This window comes from Triturus cristatus, chromosome 6, assembly GCF_964204655.1.
Source record: "Triturus cristatus chromosome 6, aTriCri1.1, whole genome shotgun sequence".
NCBI lineage: Eukaryota > Metazoa > Chordata > Amphibia > Caudata > Salamandridae > Triturus > Triturus cristatus.
In genome coordinates, this window is record NC_140589.1 from 181,258,793 (window position 1) to 181,280,766 (window position 21,974).

A 21,974-nucleotide genomic window follows, 5' to 3' on the forward strand; every position below is an offset into this window, starting at 1 on the left:
GCATTGCAAATGCTTGTTTAACACTGTAAATCCGTGGCCCTATTTAACAAGTCTATGCCCTGCACCTGTGAGTAATGCAAAATAATTGTTGCTAGTTTCTTCTGGCAGAGAGAGGGCGAGAAATGCCATCCTCTCCTTATAGAATGATACAGGAGCTATCTTAGCTTGTGGCAAATGACCCCAAAAATTATTTTTATTTAATAGATTGAGAACACTAGCACATACAACTGTTGCTAGATGCCCTGGGGAGTACAACATGGAATTCTGTGCTTGTTAGAAGCTACTCGCCACAGCCAGAAAATCAGGTCAATTGTAAGCTGTTCACATGGTCCATCAATTGCTGATAGTCATTGGCCTGCCCTCTCTTATTTCCAAAAACAGGCCATGTAAAGATAGTTGTATATTTTAGTCTGTAGATTTACAAGTGTTAATCATTCCCTAATGCGAAGGAGGTTACACAGCATAGAACTTTCTTTATAAATAAGGCACTTGGGTCTAAAACTCTCTGCATTTGAGTTGCAGGAATGGAATATTGTGCTCTATGGCGGACATATGATATGTTAGACTTGGCATCTTTTGGCGTGTTTCCCCTGAGATTTTACTTTCTGACCTCCCGGTTTTGACTCTGTTTTTGCTGGTGTAATGATTCTGCGCACTTTCCTCAAAATGTGTTATGGATTGGTGTTTCCATGATTGGCCTATTTGATTTATGTGTCAGTCCCTAGTAAAGTGCACTGCGAGTGCCAGGGCCCATAAATCAAATGCTGTTGGTGGGCTGCAGCACTGGATTGTGCCACCCACGCAAACAGCCTGTAAAGTGTAACTCTGGCCTGCCATTGCAGAGCCTGTGTACAGTCTGGGACTGCCATGTCAGCTTGGCAAGTGCACACACTTGCCAGTCCCTAAACCTTCCCTTTTCTACATGTTAGTCACCCTTAAGGTAGGCCCGAGGTGCCCCTGTGGGCAGGGTGCATTGTATGTGAAAGGTAGGACATGCCCTGGTGTGTGTGGTATGTCCTGATAGTGAATTACAGCCTACTTCGTTTTTCACAATTGCAAGGCTACCTGTTCCCCATAGGTCAGAATGGGCAGTTTGATTATAACATCCTATAATCCTAACTGACCCAGGGAACATGGTAGAAATTCGAGTTTAGTATGCCTGACCTCAGAATGTCTGGTGCAGAAAGACTATTGGGATTCGGCAAGAACCAATGTGGGAGTTTAACTTCAAGTTCCAAAAGCAGTTTCCTAGATCCAAGAAGAACAGTCATCCTGTACTGCGTCCTCCTTCTAGATATGAGGAAGTGCATACTAACCCAGATCAGGACTGTTGCCTGCTGCAAGTCACCACCCTCAATTTTATATTTATACCAGTTGTCATGGGCATGACATTATCCTGTCTCCCCCTGTTCTTTTTGAATCTTGAAACTCGTCCGGTGGAGCCCGAACCACATGGCCGATTCCCGGTGGAGCTGCACCGACAGCTATAGGGGAGACTGGCCCTGGCACACCGCTTTGGCCACCACCTACCCAGCCGGACTTCAGACATTTGTCTCGCCTTTTTCTCCGCCGACATCTCCTTCCAATGGACTCCCAGCTCCCCCTGTTCTTTTTGAATCTTGAAACTCATCCAGCAGAGTCCGAACCGCATAGCCGATTCCCGGTGGAGCTGCACCGACAGCTATAGGGGAGATTGACCTTGGCACACCGCTCTGGCCGTCACCAACCCAGCCGGACTTCGGACATATGTCTCGCCTTTCTCTCCGCCGCTGTCTCCTTCCAATGGACTCCCAGCTCCCCCTGTTCTTTTTGAATCCTGACACTCGTCCTTCCAATAACTCCTGTATTGAATTTGTAATTTAATTAATGTGAATTTTTCTGTAACTGATAACACGCTGTCTCCTTATGTAAAGCACTCTGATACCTCCGGGTCTAGCTAGCGCTATATAAAACTCTCCAAATAAATAAGTAAATAAATAAGTAAATACATAAATATTAAATACATAAATAAATAAATAAAGAATGATAAAATACATCTTTTAGTGAAGATGGTTTTACCATTCTGTGTTTGAAAATACCACTTTTAGAAAGTAGGTATTATCTAACCTAGCAATCCAGCCTGCATCTGCTAGCTTGTGTATTGTCTGTCTGGTTTGTGAGTGACAGGGGCTGGGGGAGACTCAAGGAGACAGGGTGAGTCAGCACAGGGCTGAATAGACCTATCTGCACATAGATGGGTGGGAGGAGTGGCACCTGGGTCTGAATAGGGCTGTGCCTGCCTTCCACGATGCTGGCTCCACCTCCTGTGGTGCGTCTGATGACCCTGCCTACACTGACAAAGGATGAAGGTGCACACTGGCAGAATGCACCCAGAACTGGTTTGAACTAGGTACAGGATCCTCTGCCTGCAGAGGACAAATGATTTGCTAGTATAAATATTGGGGCCCAAACCCCAAGACTTTAGAACTCTTTTGGATCAAGAAGACTGCCAAGAAGAAGAGCTGAAGAAGCTGTGAGGAGGAACTACCACTTTGCTGTGTGCTTTGCTGTGTTGGCCTGCAGTGGCTGCTTCTGTCTTGGGCAGTGAAAGGACTGGACTGAACTTTCTGCAATCTACTTTTGTAAGTTTCTCCAAGGGCTTGAGGTAGAGCTTGCCCCCTGTTCAAGAAGTCTCAGGAGCAGCAGGCTTCAAGCTCGACGCCGTCTACGATGCCGCTTCCGACTCCGTGTCCTGAAGGCACTGCAGAGGGCACCACCGCAAAGCCGCACCGCGACCTTGGTTACACCGACGACGCCTGCTGATGCCTCCCCCGAGCCACTACTCGCATCCCGACCTGTGGGCACTGCCTCGCTTCACGATGACGCCTTGGTATCCCCCAATGACGCCACTCCACGCCGGAATCGATACCGCTGCTTGCACCGTGGTTCGAGGGCACCACTTGTAAAGTTATATGACGCACCGCCCTCATCCTGCACCGCAGCCTTGGCCTACCGACGTCGACAGCGCTTCAGCAACGGCGACGCCGCTGCTTGCACCGTGACCTGCCAGCACAGTGACGAGCCCGCCTTCATCTCACACTGCGACCCTGATCTCACCGCCGACACCATCTGACGCCGCCACCGAGCCGCTGCTCGCATCGCGACCTGAGGGCACCGCACGCCGCACCGCAGCACCCTACGCCTGCCGAAGCCAGCGCTCCTGCCTTCAACAAAGAGGAGTTCGATCTGCAACGTGAGTGACTTCGAGGGCCCTGACGACTCCTGCAACAACCTCCGGAACCAACGCCTGCAGACGCCGTGTGTTCGGAAGCTCAACGAGAGGTCATCGACGCCCTGCATTTCTGAAAGGTACTGTTTGCGGGTCTTCCTGACGCCGTAGCTGGCCCGCGATGCTGCAGTCATCCAGAACTGTTTGGATTTGTTTGTTCACGACGCCGTGATAGCCCCGGACAGAGCTATCGATATCAAGGAACTGTTTTATAAGGCTGTTTTGATAACTGAAGATTTTTAAGTACTGTATTGGGGATTATTATCGTTTTGGTCTTGTCTCAAGTATATAAAAATATTGGATATTTTTCTAAACTAGTGTGGTGTCCTTTTGTAGTGCTTACACTGTATTACTGTTGGTTAGGTGTAAATGCTTCACACACTGCCTCTAAGATAAGCCTGACTGCTCATGCCAAGCTACCAAGGGGGGAGCAGGGGTTATTTAAGGAGTGTAACTCCCTTACCCTGACTAGAAAGAAGGGTCCCTATTTGGACAAAGGTGCTAGCCCTTGCCAACTAGAGACCCCCATTTCTAACAGTGCAAAAATAAAATACATTTTTTGTTAATGAAATTGTTTTTCTTTTACATTTTTTTATACCTTTTGTCTTATTTAGGCAGCCTTAAATTTTGTGAACTGCTTTTGATCCCTGACCCTCCGATAAAGGTTAATACATCACAGGGAGTGTAGTTTGAGAATCTATAACAGCAGCAAATCTACAAAGTAAAGGATACTGCTTTCTTTTTCGATGAAATTATAATAAGCCCTATTAAGGAGAAGATTACAATCTGGCGATTCTAGAAACAGTCATTTCAGATATCCCTTGGCTGGCGGTAATGATTCAGTGCTGCACCTTATAAAAGACAAGCATTGGCAATGCTAATACACCTGGCTTTAATGCGCTAACACGTGCAATCAGAAGCATGGCACCAATGCTGTGCGCATGTGTGGCATGGAACAACAGTGTTTAGCGTATAACATTAAATCTACTGTCTTTGTCAATGCTGGGGGGGAAACGTAGTACAAAGAATGGCTTTCTGTATAGAAGGCTTTTAGGAGTTAAGAACTGAATGTGATAAAAAGTGTGATGAGTGAGTATACTTTTCACATGTGAAATGTTTTTTAATGGATTCCAGTGGCAGCATTCCCTAGAAGGTTGAATGCTTCACCGAATAGCTTGACGTGAGATGGCAACACCCCTCTGAGTGAAGTCAAAGCCTGCTCTTTTTATATTTTAAAGAATTCGTATACCAGTAAATCTTGAATCCAGCTGTGCTGTCAAGCCCGAAAAAACTAGACAAAACTGATACAGCACCAGACGGAAAAGAAACAAAGGTGCTAACAGAGCCAAAGGAAAGGTTCTGTTTTCTGAATGTGGCGTGCAAAAATGCTAGAATCATTAGAGATGCTGAGTCTAAAATGTATATGTACATTGTACCTATGTAACTGTTGCCAGAAGAGAATTGTGTTTAATTGTTATAATGGTAAATCACTCACAAATAGGGATTCACGGGAACACAGAAGGGGTTGATATGTAAAAAACAGCGGTGGCTCCTCAAGGGAGTGCTGCGGTGAGGCAGGGAGGGGGAGGGGCAGGGTGGGGAGTAGTAAACTCCGGCATACGGCCAAACCCAGTTAAGTACATAAATAAATAAAACAAATTACATTGCGCACGCTGCAACGCAATCGGCGGTACAGTGCGCGCAATGTAATTTGTTTTATTCATTTATTTATGTACTTAACTCGGTTCGGCCGTATGCTGGAGTTTACTAACCCCCACCCTGCCCCTCCCCCGCCCCACCGGCCCACAGCACTCCCTCGAGGAGCTGTCACTTGCAAAATACATCCTAACACAAAAGAAAACATATTTAGTGCCTCATTTACAAGCCCATTGCGCCGCCGGTGCGTCACTGTTTTTTTAACACGCTGGCGGCGCATTGGGCTTGCCCATATTTACAAGGCCACGTAAAGTCACCCTGCGTGACTTTTCATGGCCTTGTAAATATGGGCCCCTTTCATGCATTAATCTGCATGAAAGGAGCATTCCATGGGTGTTGCTATAGTTGTTCCCATGCAACATCCATGGAACCTGCGACTTCCCAGATTTACAACGTTTTGTAAAGCTGGGAATGCGTCAGAATCCTAACCATCCTTAGGGGAGGCGTAAAGAGGGACAACGAGGAGAAATACTTTTACTTCTCCTCTTTTTCCTCTTTCTTTGTGTTCTGCATTCTGTAGCACGTATAGAAAGGGAAATGCCATCAATTATTGTTTTTGTGCAGGGTGTTCCTTCCTACACAAAAAATTAACACCCTTAAAGCATGACACAAGGGTGCCTGCACTGCAGCATGGCAGCCAATTGTGTGCCAGCACAGGGGAAAGCACAAGGATGCTTTTAAAATGACGCAGCTAGGAGCAGCAAAATAGCTTGCAGCGCTGCGCTGCATCATTTTGTATTTAGTGAGTCCCATAGTTCCTTAAAAGTGGCTGCGATTATTGAAAACAGTATTAAAATTCATATCTCTCTGCATCTTGTTCTGCTTGATCATTTTATTGAAACTTTGGGACTGAATTAGACAACATGGTTTGCATGTCATTTTAGCCATATTTGAACCTCCTTTGTTTGTATTGTTTACATAATGATTTTAACTAACTCAGCAATAAAGGAAAATTAAATATTTACTTATCAGAGACACAGACATTTGCCAATGCTGCAGCCTCAGCATTTTCCACACAGTTGCGGATTCACCACATTATCCACATCTGCTCTACAATTTACATATTTTAACTAAAAAAATGTTTCTAGCTCAAATGGAACAAAAGGTACTGAAATAAAGTGGTGCACATGGTGGGCCTATTGGAAAAGGTAACAGGTCTTGTTGTAGTAACTGATTGTCTTTAAGAGCTAAACTGCCACTGATGGTGTGAGACAGTTAGCCTGATGTTATTAATCTGTCCTAAAGTCACAAAATAGTGAAATAATACTGCTTCAAAATGTGCCTGATTCAGCCACATACTCTTTCTTTCCTAGTCAAATAATGTAGTGAGTCCTGCCACATAATTTGGCACTTTTACTTTCCTTGTCACATAATTTGGTGAAACCTTCCACATAACGTGGTCCTCCAGTGCCACTTAATTATGAAACAATTAAAACAATTCTCTTCCAGCAACAGTGGCATGCTTATATATTCCATGTGCATATACACTTTACACCTGTCGCCTAGAGTGAGTCCTCTGGGCCATTGTTCGTCAATGTTCTACAGATCTCCATAGTTACTGCTGGTACAGGGACTAGCCCGGCTTTTGTTTTAGATGGAAGGATAGCTGTCAGTACAGCTCAACCAGCTGAATGTTTGCTGCTGACATAGGTGTTGATCTGACGCTTACATGTCTGAATCCTGGCAAAGCAGACTCAATATTCCAGCCTTGCGAGGATCGGTAAATTGAGCACCCTAGATTGGGAAATATGATTATCTGCTATTTTCGGTGTGTAGAAATGGTAGATGTGTCACCTGAGATGTTATATGAAAAAAAGCAAGTTATTATTACAAATGGACACAGGATATAGTTTTCAATATCATGTTTGCCAAATCGCCATTAAAAGCATGTATTGATTGCGGCTTCTAATGATATCTTATGCATATAAAAACATGTTCTACTGGTGCTGCATTGCACATTTAAGTCCAGTAGAGCATTTTATGCATTTACATTAAAAGGATATTACAAGTCACTTGGAGCTCCATTACAATATAAATGCACTTGGCGGAAGGTTGAATGCCTTTAGAACGACATGGAAATTGGTCACTTGCGGTATCCTTTAAATGTACCCCATTGGGGTATGTTATTCCATATTATCGGTGCTTCCCTAACCTTCATTTCCCTCAATGGCATGCAGACGGGGGCGGAGCGAGCTTGTACGCCCTCTCCTCCCTGAGAGTCTGCAGCAGTCAGCTTTGCTGCTGTGTGACCTCTGCCCTCTCAGAGGCACACTGCTATCAACTACAGCCTCAACTCCATGGAAAGCATGGCAGGTGTCTATACCCTCTACTTTCCATGGATTAGGAAGAGCTTCAGACTGTCAGCAGCACAAGTACATGGGCCGTCACATCACTTCTCGCATGTAATAAGTTATTACAAGTGAGTAGTCAGGTAATTTTCTTATTATAGACACATTCTGACATCAGAAGCTGCATATAGTAAATATACTGGTCACTATTAAACAAAGATTAAGATTTACCACTGCAAAAATATGGACTCTAAATATATCCCTTCAAAAAATTCAAACTGCCCCTAAACCTATTAGCAAGGATTGCAAATATATCAAGACTGGAGTCTTCTATTCTACAAGAGGTGGAAAGTCACTTTTGCAGTAGATCTGCATGGATGACTTATGCAAAGCTATTTATTCATATGTAGAAGCTATAAAGAACATACTTATCCAGTGGAAAATCGTTTGCAATAAACTTTGTGAGTATACAAGATAAAAAGGTCAGTTAAGCTGCAGAAAGAAAACAACATAACATTTCATCTTTCAACAATTTTTCTTGCAACATGATTACTTGAGCTCCTTTATTTTCACTCAAGTGGCTTATAAATATGAACACCTACAGTAGATACACAATAGCATCTCTTTAATTATGGTTTTGTCACTTTCTCCATAAGAAAAGCATATTTTTCTTGCTGATAATGTTGGCATCGTTTGATAATTCTGCTCAAACCATAATACAAATAAGCACATACCACAACTAGATTGTAAGGAACACACACAACTTTGAATGAGAGTTATTGTGGCATGATACGTACTTGAGTTTAAAGTTAAAGTAGGGAGGTGGTAGCATAGTGGTCCAAGATGTCTGGATCCAGAATGCCCAGACTATGCACCTCGAACACAAGAAATAGTGTGTGCAGGGGCACACAGTTCACAAAATCAGTCATTGATTTTGAGTAAAGATATATTATGTGGTCCCCTTGTTTTTTGCTGGTAACAGGCGCAGGAAATTACCAGAGCGCAGTCCACCAAAGTGTTGCTTTGTATGTGTGTGAATGATACATTTGGAACAAATGTACAAGTGTGTAAGGGTGTAGGACTCCAAGAGAGCCTAATTTATAGGAATTCTTCATTGTCCTGAAGAGGCCAGTTGACCATTAGGGGCACTTCTGAACCTGGATGGAAACATGTTGACGCCCCATAGAGATGTGGGAGTTACATCTTTCTCCACTCACATCGCCACATGGTTTTAACCCAGTCTAAAGTCCCTCAAGGACATTAAAGTAGTATCAGGAGACCTAAAAACAAAATTATTAAAAATAAAAAACCTGTATCCCACATATATTCAAAGGGCTCCCCTTCCCATCGGTGAAATGAAAGGGGTGAGCCTGTCTGGGGGTACTAGATGACCGGACATGAACTCGAGGATGTAGTATGCCACAGCGGTGTGTGGGTGAGCGTTCTAAGTAAAATACACGGGATGCTTGCCTCTTTGGACGGAGAAAAACAAAAAATGGGAGGGCTGTTGTACTTCGAGGGTACTACTCTTATTGTCTGCACCTACCCTACAGTAAATACACAATAGCTATTTCATTGTGATTTTGTCACGTATTCCATAAGAAAAGCAGATTCATTTTGCTGATAACTTTAACACTGTTTGATAATTCTGCACACACCTTAGTAAAAATGTTTTTCTAGTTTTCTATGATACTTTAAAGTTTTGTGTAGATTGGCCAAGAAAGTGACCTGTACAAATAGCTGGAATAAATGGCACCACATTTGGAATGTGGGCAGCATATTTTCTTCTGCATATTTCCCCAGTGTTGGTTTATCTTCATTGACTAGTGTTATTGTTGTTTAAAAAGACAATGTATAGATAGCTGGGCAGGAAATAACCCGGAGCCCACAGATGCTTGCAGACTTGATTTCGTGCATGGACCTGGAATGTGCCTGGCTGCTTGAAGATGGACATTTGCTCTTTCCCCACATTGAACAGAAACCAGACGCAGTCACCATTCGTGAATCACGCACAGGATCTCAAAGTTCTACACCCAGTACCCCTTTACCCAAGAAACCATCTGAATTGGGATTTCCCATGTCATGTGCAGTCACAAGTAGCGCCTTGAGGGTGCTTCAGATTTCATGAATCATCATAACTGGTGAATTTCAGCTGTTGGTTTTTAGGTTTCAGATCTTAGCAATAATGTCCCATCAAGGGATTTTGATTTTTTGGGGCATTTCTGTTTTATTATAATTTTTAATTGTTCCTAATCTATGTTTTCTTTAATGTCATTTTTCAGCAGTTCTTTTAGATAACTTGCTTCGTTAGGCCTAGTACTCCCATCCCCCATCTCTCACAGTGTGAACACTGGCTTTGCCCACCGGGTACTGAGTTCAGGTTTTGACATGTGGTAATACCCACAGCTCAGGAACCAGGCCTTAACGCCCACTGTGTTCAGTACGTTGCTGTACCCAGCAAGTCCTGGTGCTTGTATGTAGCCTTTGGATGTGCCCTGTGTTTAGTCCACAGTGCCTACTGTACATGGCCTTTCACCACTCCCTGACAGCTGTCCTAAAACGTCAGTAACTAACCCACTCAGCCTTTGGCAATGGCCTCTGTCAAGTTCCCTACCCTCATACCCTCTGGGCACAGCCATTGACTCTACTGTGTCACTCTGACCATTGACTCTGACTCATGTTCCCTGACCCCAGGCCCTACATGGAATACGGTGCGACAGTTCTGTCCTCCATGCCCCAAAATGTATTTTTTCAGAATGATGTCCAGAGACTTCAAAACACTCTGTGATCAACATGAAGTATCACAAAATGGCGGAAGAGCAGAATATGAGCTCCGAACGGCCAGTAATGCATAACATTCCAAAGTTTTGAATGCCTTTAGATTTCTGGTTATTTTCTGTCAATGCAGCTACGTTTTTTTTAACCCTGCAGAAAAACAAATAAATGTATTTACACCAAATGCGGAAGAGCACACAAACGAAACTGACCTAGGTGTGTATTCAAAATTTCATGTCATTTGATTTAGGCTTTTTTTCAGTATCTTATCTCAAATGAGCCTGTTGGTGTTAAAATTGAGAACTCATCTTGGCACCCAAACCCCTATAAATTTGTCCCCTATAGAAAAATCTGACCTAATTGTTTAAGGAAATATCAATAAAAAGTGAACTAGGTTTTTGTGAAATTGTGTGCAGATTGCCATGCGATACTGAAAGGACCGTCAAAACAAAATGTGCACATGAAGTAAACAAACTAACAATAAATACAGAGGTGCCACTGTATATCATAGATAGATAGATAGATAGATAGATAGATAGATAGATAGATAGATAGATAGATAGATAGATAGATAGATAGATAGATAGATAGATAGATAGATAGATAGATAGATAGATAGATAGACAGATAGATAGATAGATAGATAGCTCATAATGCCAACTGGTAAACTATACCATATAGCAGGGGTGATAATAACAATAAAACTAATACCAATGCTACTTTTAATACTATTACTTCTAATAACAACAATAATAAAAATATAATACATGGGAGCCTACAATCCCTGTAAAAAAGGAAATCTGCTATTTCCTTATTATAGGCGGCTTGTGACATCTGTAATAAAGAAATGACGTAGCTGCTCAGCTATAATAATGTATTATTGTCAGTGCCACTGGAATTATGTAGCAGGGGAGGGTCAAATTATGCAGCACGTTAAGTAAATTATGTGGCAAGAAAAGGCAAATTATGTGGCCTAGTGCTGCACATTTGGTGACAGTATTCATTATTTTGGCATGTGCTTGCGCTTGTTAACAATGTTTGGGCATTGGTTGCACCTCTTTAGTACCAGTTTAACAGCAAACTATAGAAATAAGCAACAGAAAGGTGACTAGTCACCCGTGCAAAGGGCCTTCTACTGTGCTGCAACACGTGTCACTGAGTTTAAGTAACTTTTCAACTATTTGAGCTGGAAACATTTTTTTTTTTAGTTAAAATCTGCAGATTATGCAGCAGAAGATGGATTATGTGGCAAATGCATCAAGTGTACCATTATGTAAAAAAGTCACGGTCGCAATATCGCATAATTCCAGTGGCCCTGATTATAACTGAGTTCTGACTCGAAATGCCTGATGCCAGAGCCAAAATCCAAGGGGAGAGGGCGGGTTATGGAGTATAATTACAGCTGCAGTTTAAAGTACAACATCTGGCTTTTCTTTCTGCTCTGCTTTTCTAGGTGAACAGTGTTTAGAAAAATGTGATCTTTATGGCAATGTTTATTTTTTGCACGCTTTAAGTAATTATGGAATGAGAGAATCTATCTATGCATGTTTCTAAACATTCTGAGCCACAGCATGTTTAACTCTGACTTATATTAAACTGTTTCAAATATATTTTACACCAAATATCTAACGGCTTTTTGGTGTGTGTGCAACTGGACTAGAGAATGTACCTTTTTTTACTTCTTGTTTGCAAACATCCCCTTTTATATCTAAGAGAAACACATCAAGGATTTAAGCGGTTTGTGGGAAGGGTTAGCGTTTGAGTATGTATTACAAGGAATAAGGAATCCTCCTAATGTAGATCATAAGGATACTGTTATTCTCCTTATAAAGGAACTTCGTCTGTGGCCTCCTTCCTCTGAGCAGTCACAGAACTCCTTGGGGACTTGCAATAACCTTACAACGTACACCATGGAGTACTTCATCCCGTAAATAGTCACTAAAGTAGTATTATATTTAATGATTCACAGTTTTATGGAATTTATTGGTTTGGGCAGTCCAGACTTCATTTATCCATATTTATTTTCTGCTAATTTTTTTCAGTGTTTATTGTACATTTATTTTGAGGTTTGCGAAATAACAAAGCAGCAGCTAAAATATTTCATTGTAAATTTAATCTATAAATTGCGCTCATGCGTGAACGCCTGAATGGGCTTTAATACTGTAAAGACCCGTATGTTATACATCAGTAGCTCTTATTTAAATGTGAGTGATGAAGCACACACACATGCGCTCATCTGCAGCTCTCTCAACTGCATCAGCAAACATTCCCCCCATGTCTAGAAGTCCCTAAACTCTCAATCTGAACTATTGGCCTAGTAATCTTGATTGACAACTTTGAATTTAAAAAAAAACACACACAAAAATACGTATTTTCCATTTCTATCCATATTTAATAATAAATACAGACAGGGAAATTGAGTTATGTCTGTATTCATATGTGAACATGTTCTACCTGGGCGCTTTATATGTGTTAATCCGTTGTTGTTTTTGTATTATTTCCATGGAATGTTTCTTTATTATTGTCCATGTGTGTATTATTGTTGTAAGGAGTGGCCGCCATATTAGGAGTTGCAGGGAAGTATTTGGTAATCCGGATTCAGCCGCTCAGAGGCCTCTGGTGCATCTGCCGCCCTGGGGAGGACCCGCGGGGTCTTGGAAGGGATGCCCTGGCGCAGAGGGGATTAGGGCGGCGGGTGCTGCCCGTCGGTACCATCTGCACCAGCCTCGGAGTGCCCGGCGCATCCTTCGGCGCTAATCCTAACGGTTTTTCCTGGCGCTCCCTCCTGCCACCCCACGCCCGGCCCAGACACGCACGTCCAGCAGCCGCCACACTGTGGGTGTGATTCCACCCTGCAGCCTCGAAGTGGCAAGCAGTGGGATGTGCGAGAAGGGTAACTCCGGAGTCGAGCGGTGTGAGGTGCAAGAAGGGTCCCCACATCTCCAAAAAGAGAAGCGGTGCGATAGAAGTCCCCACAACTCCGGAAAGGAGCGGTGTGATGTGCCAGAAGAGTCCCAACAGCTCTTAGAGGAGCGGTGCTATAAGAGTCTCCACAGCTCCGAAAAAGGAGCGGTGTGAGGTGCGACGGGAGTCTTCACAACTCCGGGGAGGAGTGGTATGAGAGACGACAAGAGTCCCCACAGCTCCGAAGAGGAGCGGTGTGAGGTGCGAGAGGCGTCCCACAGCTCGGAAGAGGAGCGGTGTGGGGTGCGAGAAGAGTCCCCACAGCTCCGAAGAGGAGCGGTGTGAGGTGCGAGAAGAGTCCCCACAGCAGAGTTCCCACAGCTCCGAAGAGGAGCGGTGTGAGGTGCGAGAAGAGTCCCCACAGCTCCAAAGAGAGGAGGCGTTTTAACTACTCTTGAGCTCCTCTTTCCGTCTCCAAGTCGCTCCCCAAATATATAACATATATGCATAGATCCTATGTGTCAGATACTAATGGCCACACGTAGTGTGCATTTTACAAATAGTTCTACCCAAATGGGTGTGCCCGCCTTTTTTGTACATTCTCTGCCTTTTAAATGCTGTTGGTGCTTGTAAATAATAAATAAAGCCTCTAGATGTGAATTATGTGATTTCTGTTTTTGTAAAAATATATATATATATATTTCAAATAGTAGTATTTGTATAGAATGAAATAATATAAAATTAACGAGTATATCTCAATTTTGTGCTCCTCTAAACGGACGGCCATCAGTGTAGGTTGGCTTCAAACATTCATCATTTTCTGCTTTCGGGTGATTTTAGATCCTGAGGCTGGAGTCGCGCTTGAGGACAGACGCCGTCGCCAAGGTAGTGTCGCGGGATCGCGATCTGTACACACCGGCGGGGCCCCGGCTTTTTCTGGATTTTATTCCGTGTCGACTCTTATCTTTTTGTTCGAATACGGAAAAAATTACGAATTATCTCGGTCTTATTTAGAAAATTAAGAACCAAAAATTCTAATCAGAATACATCGAAGGTCGATATTATATAGCAATTTCTTTCTCATTTCCCACAAACATCTATACGTTAATAGAAGTAGTTTGTAGGTAAAACTCGGTAGGTTGCGTACAATAAATGTATTCGATAAAAGCGATAGGTTGGTGGTCGAGTAGGGGAGGTGGGGTGGGGTGCGTAATGGATGACTGAATAGAGAAGGAGGAGGGAACGGATGAAGTAGGGAATTGACGACAAACTAATTTATAACGAATTAATCAAGGAAGGCCGGAAGTTATCGTGGGTTCAGAGAGGAGGAATTAAAGAAAGGAGGAACCAAGGAAGATAGGGAGTAGGGAAGAGAAGGAGAAGAGACTGACGCAGAACTGATTTACCATGGATGTGCGTGTTTTGCGCTTGGATACCCTTCGAGCGCGTTGCGCACCACACATTTACAGCCAAGCTATTGAATGCGAGCCGCAGTTTCACATGTTTGAACCTAAGCCTGCACAGAGCACGTGTCTTTATTGATAGTCGCCCAACAGCCGCTGAGCAGCCTGTCTCTGCATAAACCTGTGCAAGTCTGGCGAGACACTTACCTCTCCTGATGACGCCGCCCTGTCCGTTGAGGACCAGGCCGCACTGCGCCTCCACCGAGCCCTACAACAAAGCACACAGAGACACAAGTTACAACAGTGGCCGTGGTCTGATGTGGAGCGCTGCGGGGGGAGCGTTTTCATTGCATTCAAGCCACGACACGTGCAACGTGGTTCTTCCATGGTAACACGCCAGCATCAAGCATTCTTCATACAGCGCCCGGGGCAGATACACTTTATAAAACAGGAACAGCGCTAGAAGCCATGGGATATGACCAGGTTCACTTTGCAAGCTCCCATCCATGCAGGATTTCTGGTCAAACATGCACTTGATGTAATGTCTCCCTTGAATGCATGTGAGGATAGCATGCTTTCTCCCAGCGCGCGCCAGCCCAGAGTATGTATACACCTCTTCGGGGCTTAAGCCCCTTGCGCCGCCGGTGCGTCAGTCACCCATATTAAAAGTGACGCACCGGCGGCGCAAGGGCTTGTAAATGAGCCCCTTCGTGTGCAGGTGGAACAATGCGCACACAGGAGCAACGCATGCACGCGCGTGTGGGAATATGTGCATGCACGCACCTGTGGATATCTGTACATGCAGGCACGCGCGTGCACTCCCCGCCGGTGAGACCATGAGCTATTGTTCTCTATATCTGCAGTGCCTGGCTTTAGATACTCTAATGTGTCTGATAAAACTATGGACTACGTGGCATACAAAAAATTGGGATACGGTTCGTGTCTTTGCAAGACATACGTACACGGAGGTTGTATGGGATAAACACACATTATACACACACCACTGGTGAAGCTGATATTTGAATACAATATGTATTACTGGGTGGAGTTTGTGTTACATGGTTTTAGTATACGTATGGGCCACCCTACAAGGTACAGATTCCTGCTCGTAATAGAAAGGAGCGAATATTCTGCCTGGGTCTGCGCAGTGTCTGGCTACGTAATTAACAGTATCATTAACAATGTGCATTGCCTGCACTATGCCAACTGCGCATACGTAATCACAGGGTATAAATGGGCGTTGTGTGCAGTGGAGAAAATGTGTGATTTGTCTGTATCTGCAATGTGCCCGGCTGCATGTGCACGGTGTACGAATACTGTGTGTACGTACACTTGTGATGTCTGGACAGGATATAAATGTCACCCATAGATGCAGAGGAGATAAAATGCAAACTTGCTTTATAAATGCACGCTGCGAGTGCTACACGTACACTATAGATATGTGAACAACGTATTGTGTTGTGTGTAGTAGACACGCGAGAACATTCTCCAAACATTCGCACCATGGTTTGCTGCGTGTGCGCTGCAGGTAATTTCCCATGTGCATAAAGGTACCTTGGTAAGCAGATTAAAGCTGTACGGTGCAAGAAATCAGTGTGCATTGTGACTACACTATGCATCGGCAAGGCTGATTGTGCATTGCATGGATTTATGGGTTAGGGCTACTCTACAGGCCTGCCTTGCACACGTGGCTGACAGCACACTGCGTGCACCTTAGAGGACGCGTCTGTGTGCACTGGTGCAGGCCTGTACACTTGGCAGAGAGGACCTGGTACACCTTAGGGGTCGTGTCTGTGCCACGGCTGTGTGCCCTCACATCCAAGCCCCATTATGCATATGCGGGGCAGTCGTGGTCGCACTAACAGGTGGTTGGTTCCCTTACTAGGCCGCAAAGGAAGGAAGGAAGGAAGGCGGCGTGAAGCGCCGGCCCTCGCGCGACGGAACCAGGCGGACATAAACAGCTCGGCCTTGTTAAAACATAAACAGACGAGCAAGAGAGAAGCCCTGCCTTTCAGGGCCAGTCACGGCTGCCTCTGAGCGCCGGGCCTTAAAGTGATTATCGGGCTCGGGCAGGAGGGGCGGGCCAAGCCGCATACATTACGGCTCTGATGGGCAAAGGTGTGACAGTTCCCTTTGTGGGCCATGGCAAATCTTTTTAGGGGCCTGAAAGATGAGGCCACAGCCCAGAGACTCCTTGCATCTGTTCCTCTGACTCCTGCGCCCTCCGCACCAATGGCGCCCACTTAGCATTCCGCTCGGGGGAGACTCATTTACATTCGGTGCATTCGAAATGAGGGGATGCTGATGAACTTTTTAAGGAGTAAGAGGCGCCAGGAATGGCAGGTTTCCTCGCTAACCCTGTTGAAGCGTCCCTGGAAGTAACCAGAGTGCTGCGAGTAAGCAACCTACGAGTAGGCCCGGACCTGACCCAAGATGGCGGACAGTGTTTAAGTCTCTGCGCACCTCAGTGACTGGCTGGCCTTGGACCCAGGAAACCTGACCTAAACTTGCCCTCAGCGGTACCTTTCTCTGCCCCACATTGCAAATATAGGGGCGTGAGGAGAACGAGCAATTGTCAAATACGTTACAGAATAACTGGTTCCCTTTGAAAGTACAGGTAGATTAAAATGTAAAAGGAGCAAACACCTTAACCAGGGCCACCCACCCAAATGCATTTTGGAGATAATAATAATTGACAATAATAATTAAAAAGCGGAGGCAGGCACTTTTTAATATGTTTCTAAACGTTCAGTATTTTTTGCCTAGGTAAGGGAATGGAGACACTGATACATAACTGATTTACTGAAAAAAAACACAACATGCCCAAGTGGGAAAGCTGGGAATAGATTTCAAAGCTCATGGATTTAAATCAGCATGAATGTAAAATAATAACAATAACAACAATAATAATAACAGCAATCATAATGATAGTAGTAGTAAGAAAAATAAGTATTATTATTTTTATTATTGATCATATTACTATCGTTGTTTTTATTAATATTATCGCTATAATTTTTTATTACAGCTATTATTATTAGTGTCGTTATTGCCATCATTACAATTTTTTCCTCGTTCATAATTATAATGACGGCTATGATACTAACGGCTTATATTTCACTGAACGACAGTAGTTTACAAATACCTTTGTCCCCGCGCTTTAACTCGCCTCTCTTCCTCCTCCAAGCGGCCGAGCATGTTGTCTGGTCGGATGACATTGCATTAATGACCAGTTGAATGGCACTAAGTCGTAAATTGGATAAACTACGGTGCTCTTTTGCACGGGATTTACTCTTTGTCCGGCCTCTTGCAAATTTCCTAATCCCCTCTTTTGAAAAATGCCCCGCTTTGTGCCAGGCAATGGGGCGAAATTTGTACAGCGACAAAACAAATCAAGAGCAGACGTGGCCGCAGAAAGCGGGAGTAAAGCGGGTTTAGCCGAGCCGGGCCCTGAATGGCCGGCTCTTTTTCTTTTACCCCTTTCTCTCGGGTTTTCGACATAAGGGGTCCGCGCCGGAGCCGGGCGCCCGCAGCGTCTGAGCGCGGAATCTGCCGTCAAGTTTAGAAAGTCACGTTTACGGCGCCGCGCCTTTGACCTCGCGCGCTCCGGCGTGCGGCGGAAGTTTTGCTCTTCTCTTGCGAGTTGTGTTCCAGTGTGTCTCCTCTCTGGTTTGATGGCCGGCCAGGGCCGTACCTGCCTTGCACGGCCACAGTGGAGCGGCTTTAAAGAGGGGGTTATAGTACCTTTTGTGAATACACGAGATACACAGCGAAGGTACTTTGTGTTTCTTATCTGGGATTGCATTCTGTTGTGGGGAAATGCGTGAGTGTTCAATGTGTGTGTGTGTGCGCGACTGCGAGTGTGTGTTTACACGAGTGTTTGATATACTTTAAACATAAACATGCAAGTAAGTCTACATGCAGACTTAATTTCATGGGTCTGTATGCATGAGTATGGGATTTATGTATTGTTCACACACACATATGTATGTATTTATTATATATACGTATAGACACACACACATATATATATATGCACCCGCAAGTATATATCTCACATACACATGGGTGAGTATATATACACACACACCTCTCTTCTATGTGTGCACATTATATACACCTATAAACACATGTATACTTCCCTATATAGGGTAAACAAATGCGTGTTGGAGTATACAGACTCTTCTGTTTTCATGTGACAACGTATATGTTATATATAAATCTTTCTATATCATGCATGCTAGGTATTAACCTATATATTCAGATATTTTCCTTTTAAGACTTCTGCGAAAGGCCTATTAATAAAGGAAACGTGTTGAAAGAGGCCTTATTGTTCACTAAATGATGCAGTGTAACTCTCCGTGACGAAAGAAGGTCTCTGATTTTATACTATCAACCCTCATATGTGGGTACTATGCATGTGTATAAGTCTGGCATGAAAAGCCCTTGTGTGATATTGTCTTGAATATTAATTAAACGCGGTAGATCGAAACTATATCTGTTTGGTGAGTGCCCTCCACACAGGCTGAGCCTGGCCTGCACATTCGTCTGCATGAAACCGGGTGCTGCAGCTGGCCAGCCCGTGCTTCTCCCCTGACCTTCTCTGCGCCAAGTGGTTCACTGCCCCTGCCCATGCAATCTATTTCACCTCCCTTCATGGGCTCTCTGGCGTACTCCACTGCCTGAGCCGTTTGTTTCACTGCCCCTGCCTGTGCTGTGTCTCCCGTCCCCTGTGTTCTTCACCGCCATACTGCCTGTCCTCTCTGCTGCACTGCCCTGACAGTGTCAAGCGTTTCACTATCCCTGCTTGTGCAATCGGTTATACCTCCTTACCTGTGTGCTCTCTGTCACTTCCTTGCCCTGCGAGCCACTAGCCCTGCCCGTGCAGTCTATTTCACTTCCGCTTCCTGTGCCCAATTTTCCTCCGCCCCTCCATGTGTCTCACTGCCCCTGCCAGTGTCCTATGTTTCACGTTCATTGCCAGTGCTCTTTATGCACTCCTGCCCAGGCAGTGCTCTGTGTCCCACTGCCTCTCCCTGTGCAATTTATTTCACGACTTCTTCCTCTGTCCTGCAGCCACTACCGTGCAATCTATTTCACTTCCTTGTTCTGTGTTTCACTGCCCCCTCTTACATGAGCTTTCTGAACCACTGCCTCTTGCCCGTGCCATGTGTTTATCACCTTTGCCAGTGCTTTCTAGTCACACCTCTTGCTCTCTGGTTCACTGCCTGTGTCTGGTTTCTCTCCCGATACATTTGACTATTCTGTTTCACTGCCCTAGATTGTTTTGTGTTTCACTGATCTTGCCTATTAATCTGTCACAATTCTCCCACTTGTGTCCTGTTTCACTGGCCCGTTTAGCCTCTTTATTTCACTGTCCACCACAAAGTATTCTTATTCTCCGCCCTGTGTGTGTTCTTTACTTCACTGTCTGTAAAGGTGCTCTCTCTTTCACTGCCAATACATGTGTTCTTTTTGCTGCCACTAACCGTGCTTTCTACTTCTCTTCTCCTGCTTGTGCTATTTCACTTATGTCTGTGTTCTGTTCCACTGCCCTTGTCTGTGTTCTTTTTCAATTCCACTGAATATGCTATTTCTTCTGCTCATGCTTGTGCTCTCTCTCATCCTCACTGTCCTCATATGTTCTGCCTGTTCTATCATCCAAACCTGTGATCTCTGTTTCGCCACACCTGCATGTGCTCTCTCTTTAACCCACTCTGCCCCTGCACTTTCACTTCTCCAGCCAGTTTCACTGCCAATGCTTGCTCTCTGTTTGACGGTCCATGCCTGTGCTCCCTGCTTTACAGCTTCTGACACCAGTTTCACTGCCAAGACTTGTAATCTGTTTCAGGATCCATGGCTGTGCTCTTTCTTTTACCGACCCTGCCTCTGCACTCTCTTTCAGTTCTCCAACTTGTGAACCTCAGTTTCCCTGCCAATACTTGTATTGTGTTTCACGAACCTGGCCTGTGCTCTCTGATTTGCTCCTTCTGCTTGTGTTCGTTGTCCTGCTTATGGTGTGTTTTACTTCCACTGGGTGTACCTCTGTTTTTTGGCCCTACGCGTGCTATGTGATTTGCCTGATTGTGTCCTCATGTTCTCTGCCACTGGGCGTGATTTCCGTTTCAATACCCTGCTTATGTACTTTGTTCAACATCTCCTTGTGATATTTCACTGCCCCTGCACGCTTTTTCGCTTTTCTGGTACTTGATCTGTTTCACTGCACCTGTCTGCGCTGTGTGTGTGTGACTGGACCTGCATGTGCACTTTGTTTCACTCATCCTGCTGATGCTCTGCATTTCACTGATCTGACTTGCATGGCTTACCAGCCAGATATGTGCTCTCTGTTTTACTTTTGTTTCTTCTGATCTCCATTGTATTTTACTCGGGTAATTGCTTATTCCTCGCGTTTTATTGTTTCTACTTGCGTCTGTTTCACTGTGACAGACTGAGACCTGTATTTTCCCTGCGCCCTTGCACTTTTTACTCCCCCGTTGTGCTCTCTTCCACGTCTGCTCAAGAATGATCTCTATTTCACTACCCCTTGTACTGTTTCACTACCCCCACTCACACTTCATTCCCCCCTTTGTGCTCCGATTCACTTCTGCTCGTGGACTTCAGTTCACTGGCCCTTGCAGTTTCACTGCCTTACCTTATACTTTTTCATTCCTACCCGTGTGCTCTGATTCACTTGCGCGTCACTGCCACCTTGCACTATTTCACTGCCCCCTTCCACTGTGTTGCACTTCCCCCTTGTACTCTGTTTCACTTCTGCTCGTGGACTCTTTCACTGACCCTTTCACCTTTCCCCTCTGATTCACTTCCGTGCCACAAACCCCCAACACTGTTTCACTGCCCACACCTGTGCGCCGTGTTTCATGCCTCAGAATGTTCATGCTCCCTGCCTCCATACCATAACATGCAGCGCGTGGGGCCTCTCTCTGCGCCACATTTACCTGCAGCTCGTCGGCCCCGGAGCCCGCCAGGCCCAGGCCGCCCCCCGGCAGCAGCCTCTGGTCCGGGTGCATGCCGTACTGCGAGCCGTGGCTGACCAGCGACAGGTCGTGGCGGCGGTAGGCCTCCAGGCAGCCCAGCTCGCGCCGCTGCTCGTCCAGGCACGAGGACTTGAGCGCGCGCGCATGCTGCAGGTTCAGGAAGTCGGGCTCGCCGTGGTGGATCTGCTGGTGGTAGTACTGCTGCGAGTGGTGCAGCGAGTTCAGCGAGTAGGCCTCGGGGTTCACCCCGGGGTGGCCGTGCTGGAACTCGTAGTGGAAGGACTGGTGGTGCAGCGGCGTGTACTGGTGGTTGGCCGAGAAGTAGGGCGAGGCGAACTCGGTGCCCGCCGCCGAGTAGGCGAGCGGGGAGGTGGACGAGTAGGCGACGGTGGAATTGGCCACGGACTCCAGGCACCCCAGCTGCATCAGGCGGTAGCTGTTTGATCCGTCGTGACGTATCTGCGGGGGAAGCAAGCAGGAGCTTAAAAAGAAGCGTGCACGTCCCCGCACCCTGACACAACAAAGCGCCTAGAACAAGACAGCGGATCCCAAGCCCTCTAGCACCCAACAAACAGGACTCTGATGTTCATGTCCTCCTGCTGGAAGGCAGACCTGACGAGGAGGCAGC

The 21,974-nt window shown here is 45.3% G+C and overlaps 1 protein-coding gene across 1 annotated transcript in view; it reads right to left on the reverse strand.

Annotated features, from left to right (window-relative positions):
- The window catches only part of TFAP2D (transcription factor AP-2 delta), an 86,266-nt gene that overhangs the window by 61,969 nt on the left and 2,323 nt on the right, over positions 1-21,974 (reverse strand). Inside the window, exons 2-3 of the mRNA XM_085609140.1 lie at positions 21,308-21,805; positions 14,562-14,622 (exon numbers count right to left, since the gene is read on the reverse strand). Coding sequence (XP_085465266.1) covers positions 14,562-14,622; positions 21,308-21,805 — 559 coding nt within the window. The remainder of the gene's footprint in view (positions 1-14,561; positions 14,623-21,307; positions 21,806-21,974) is intronic.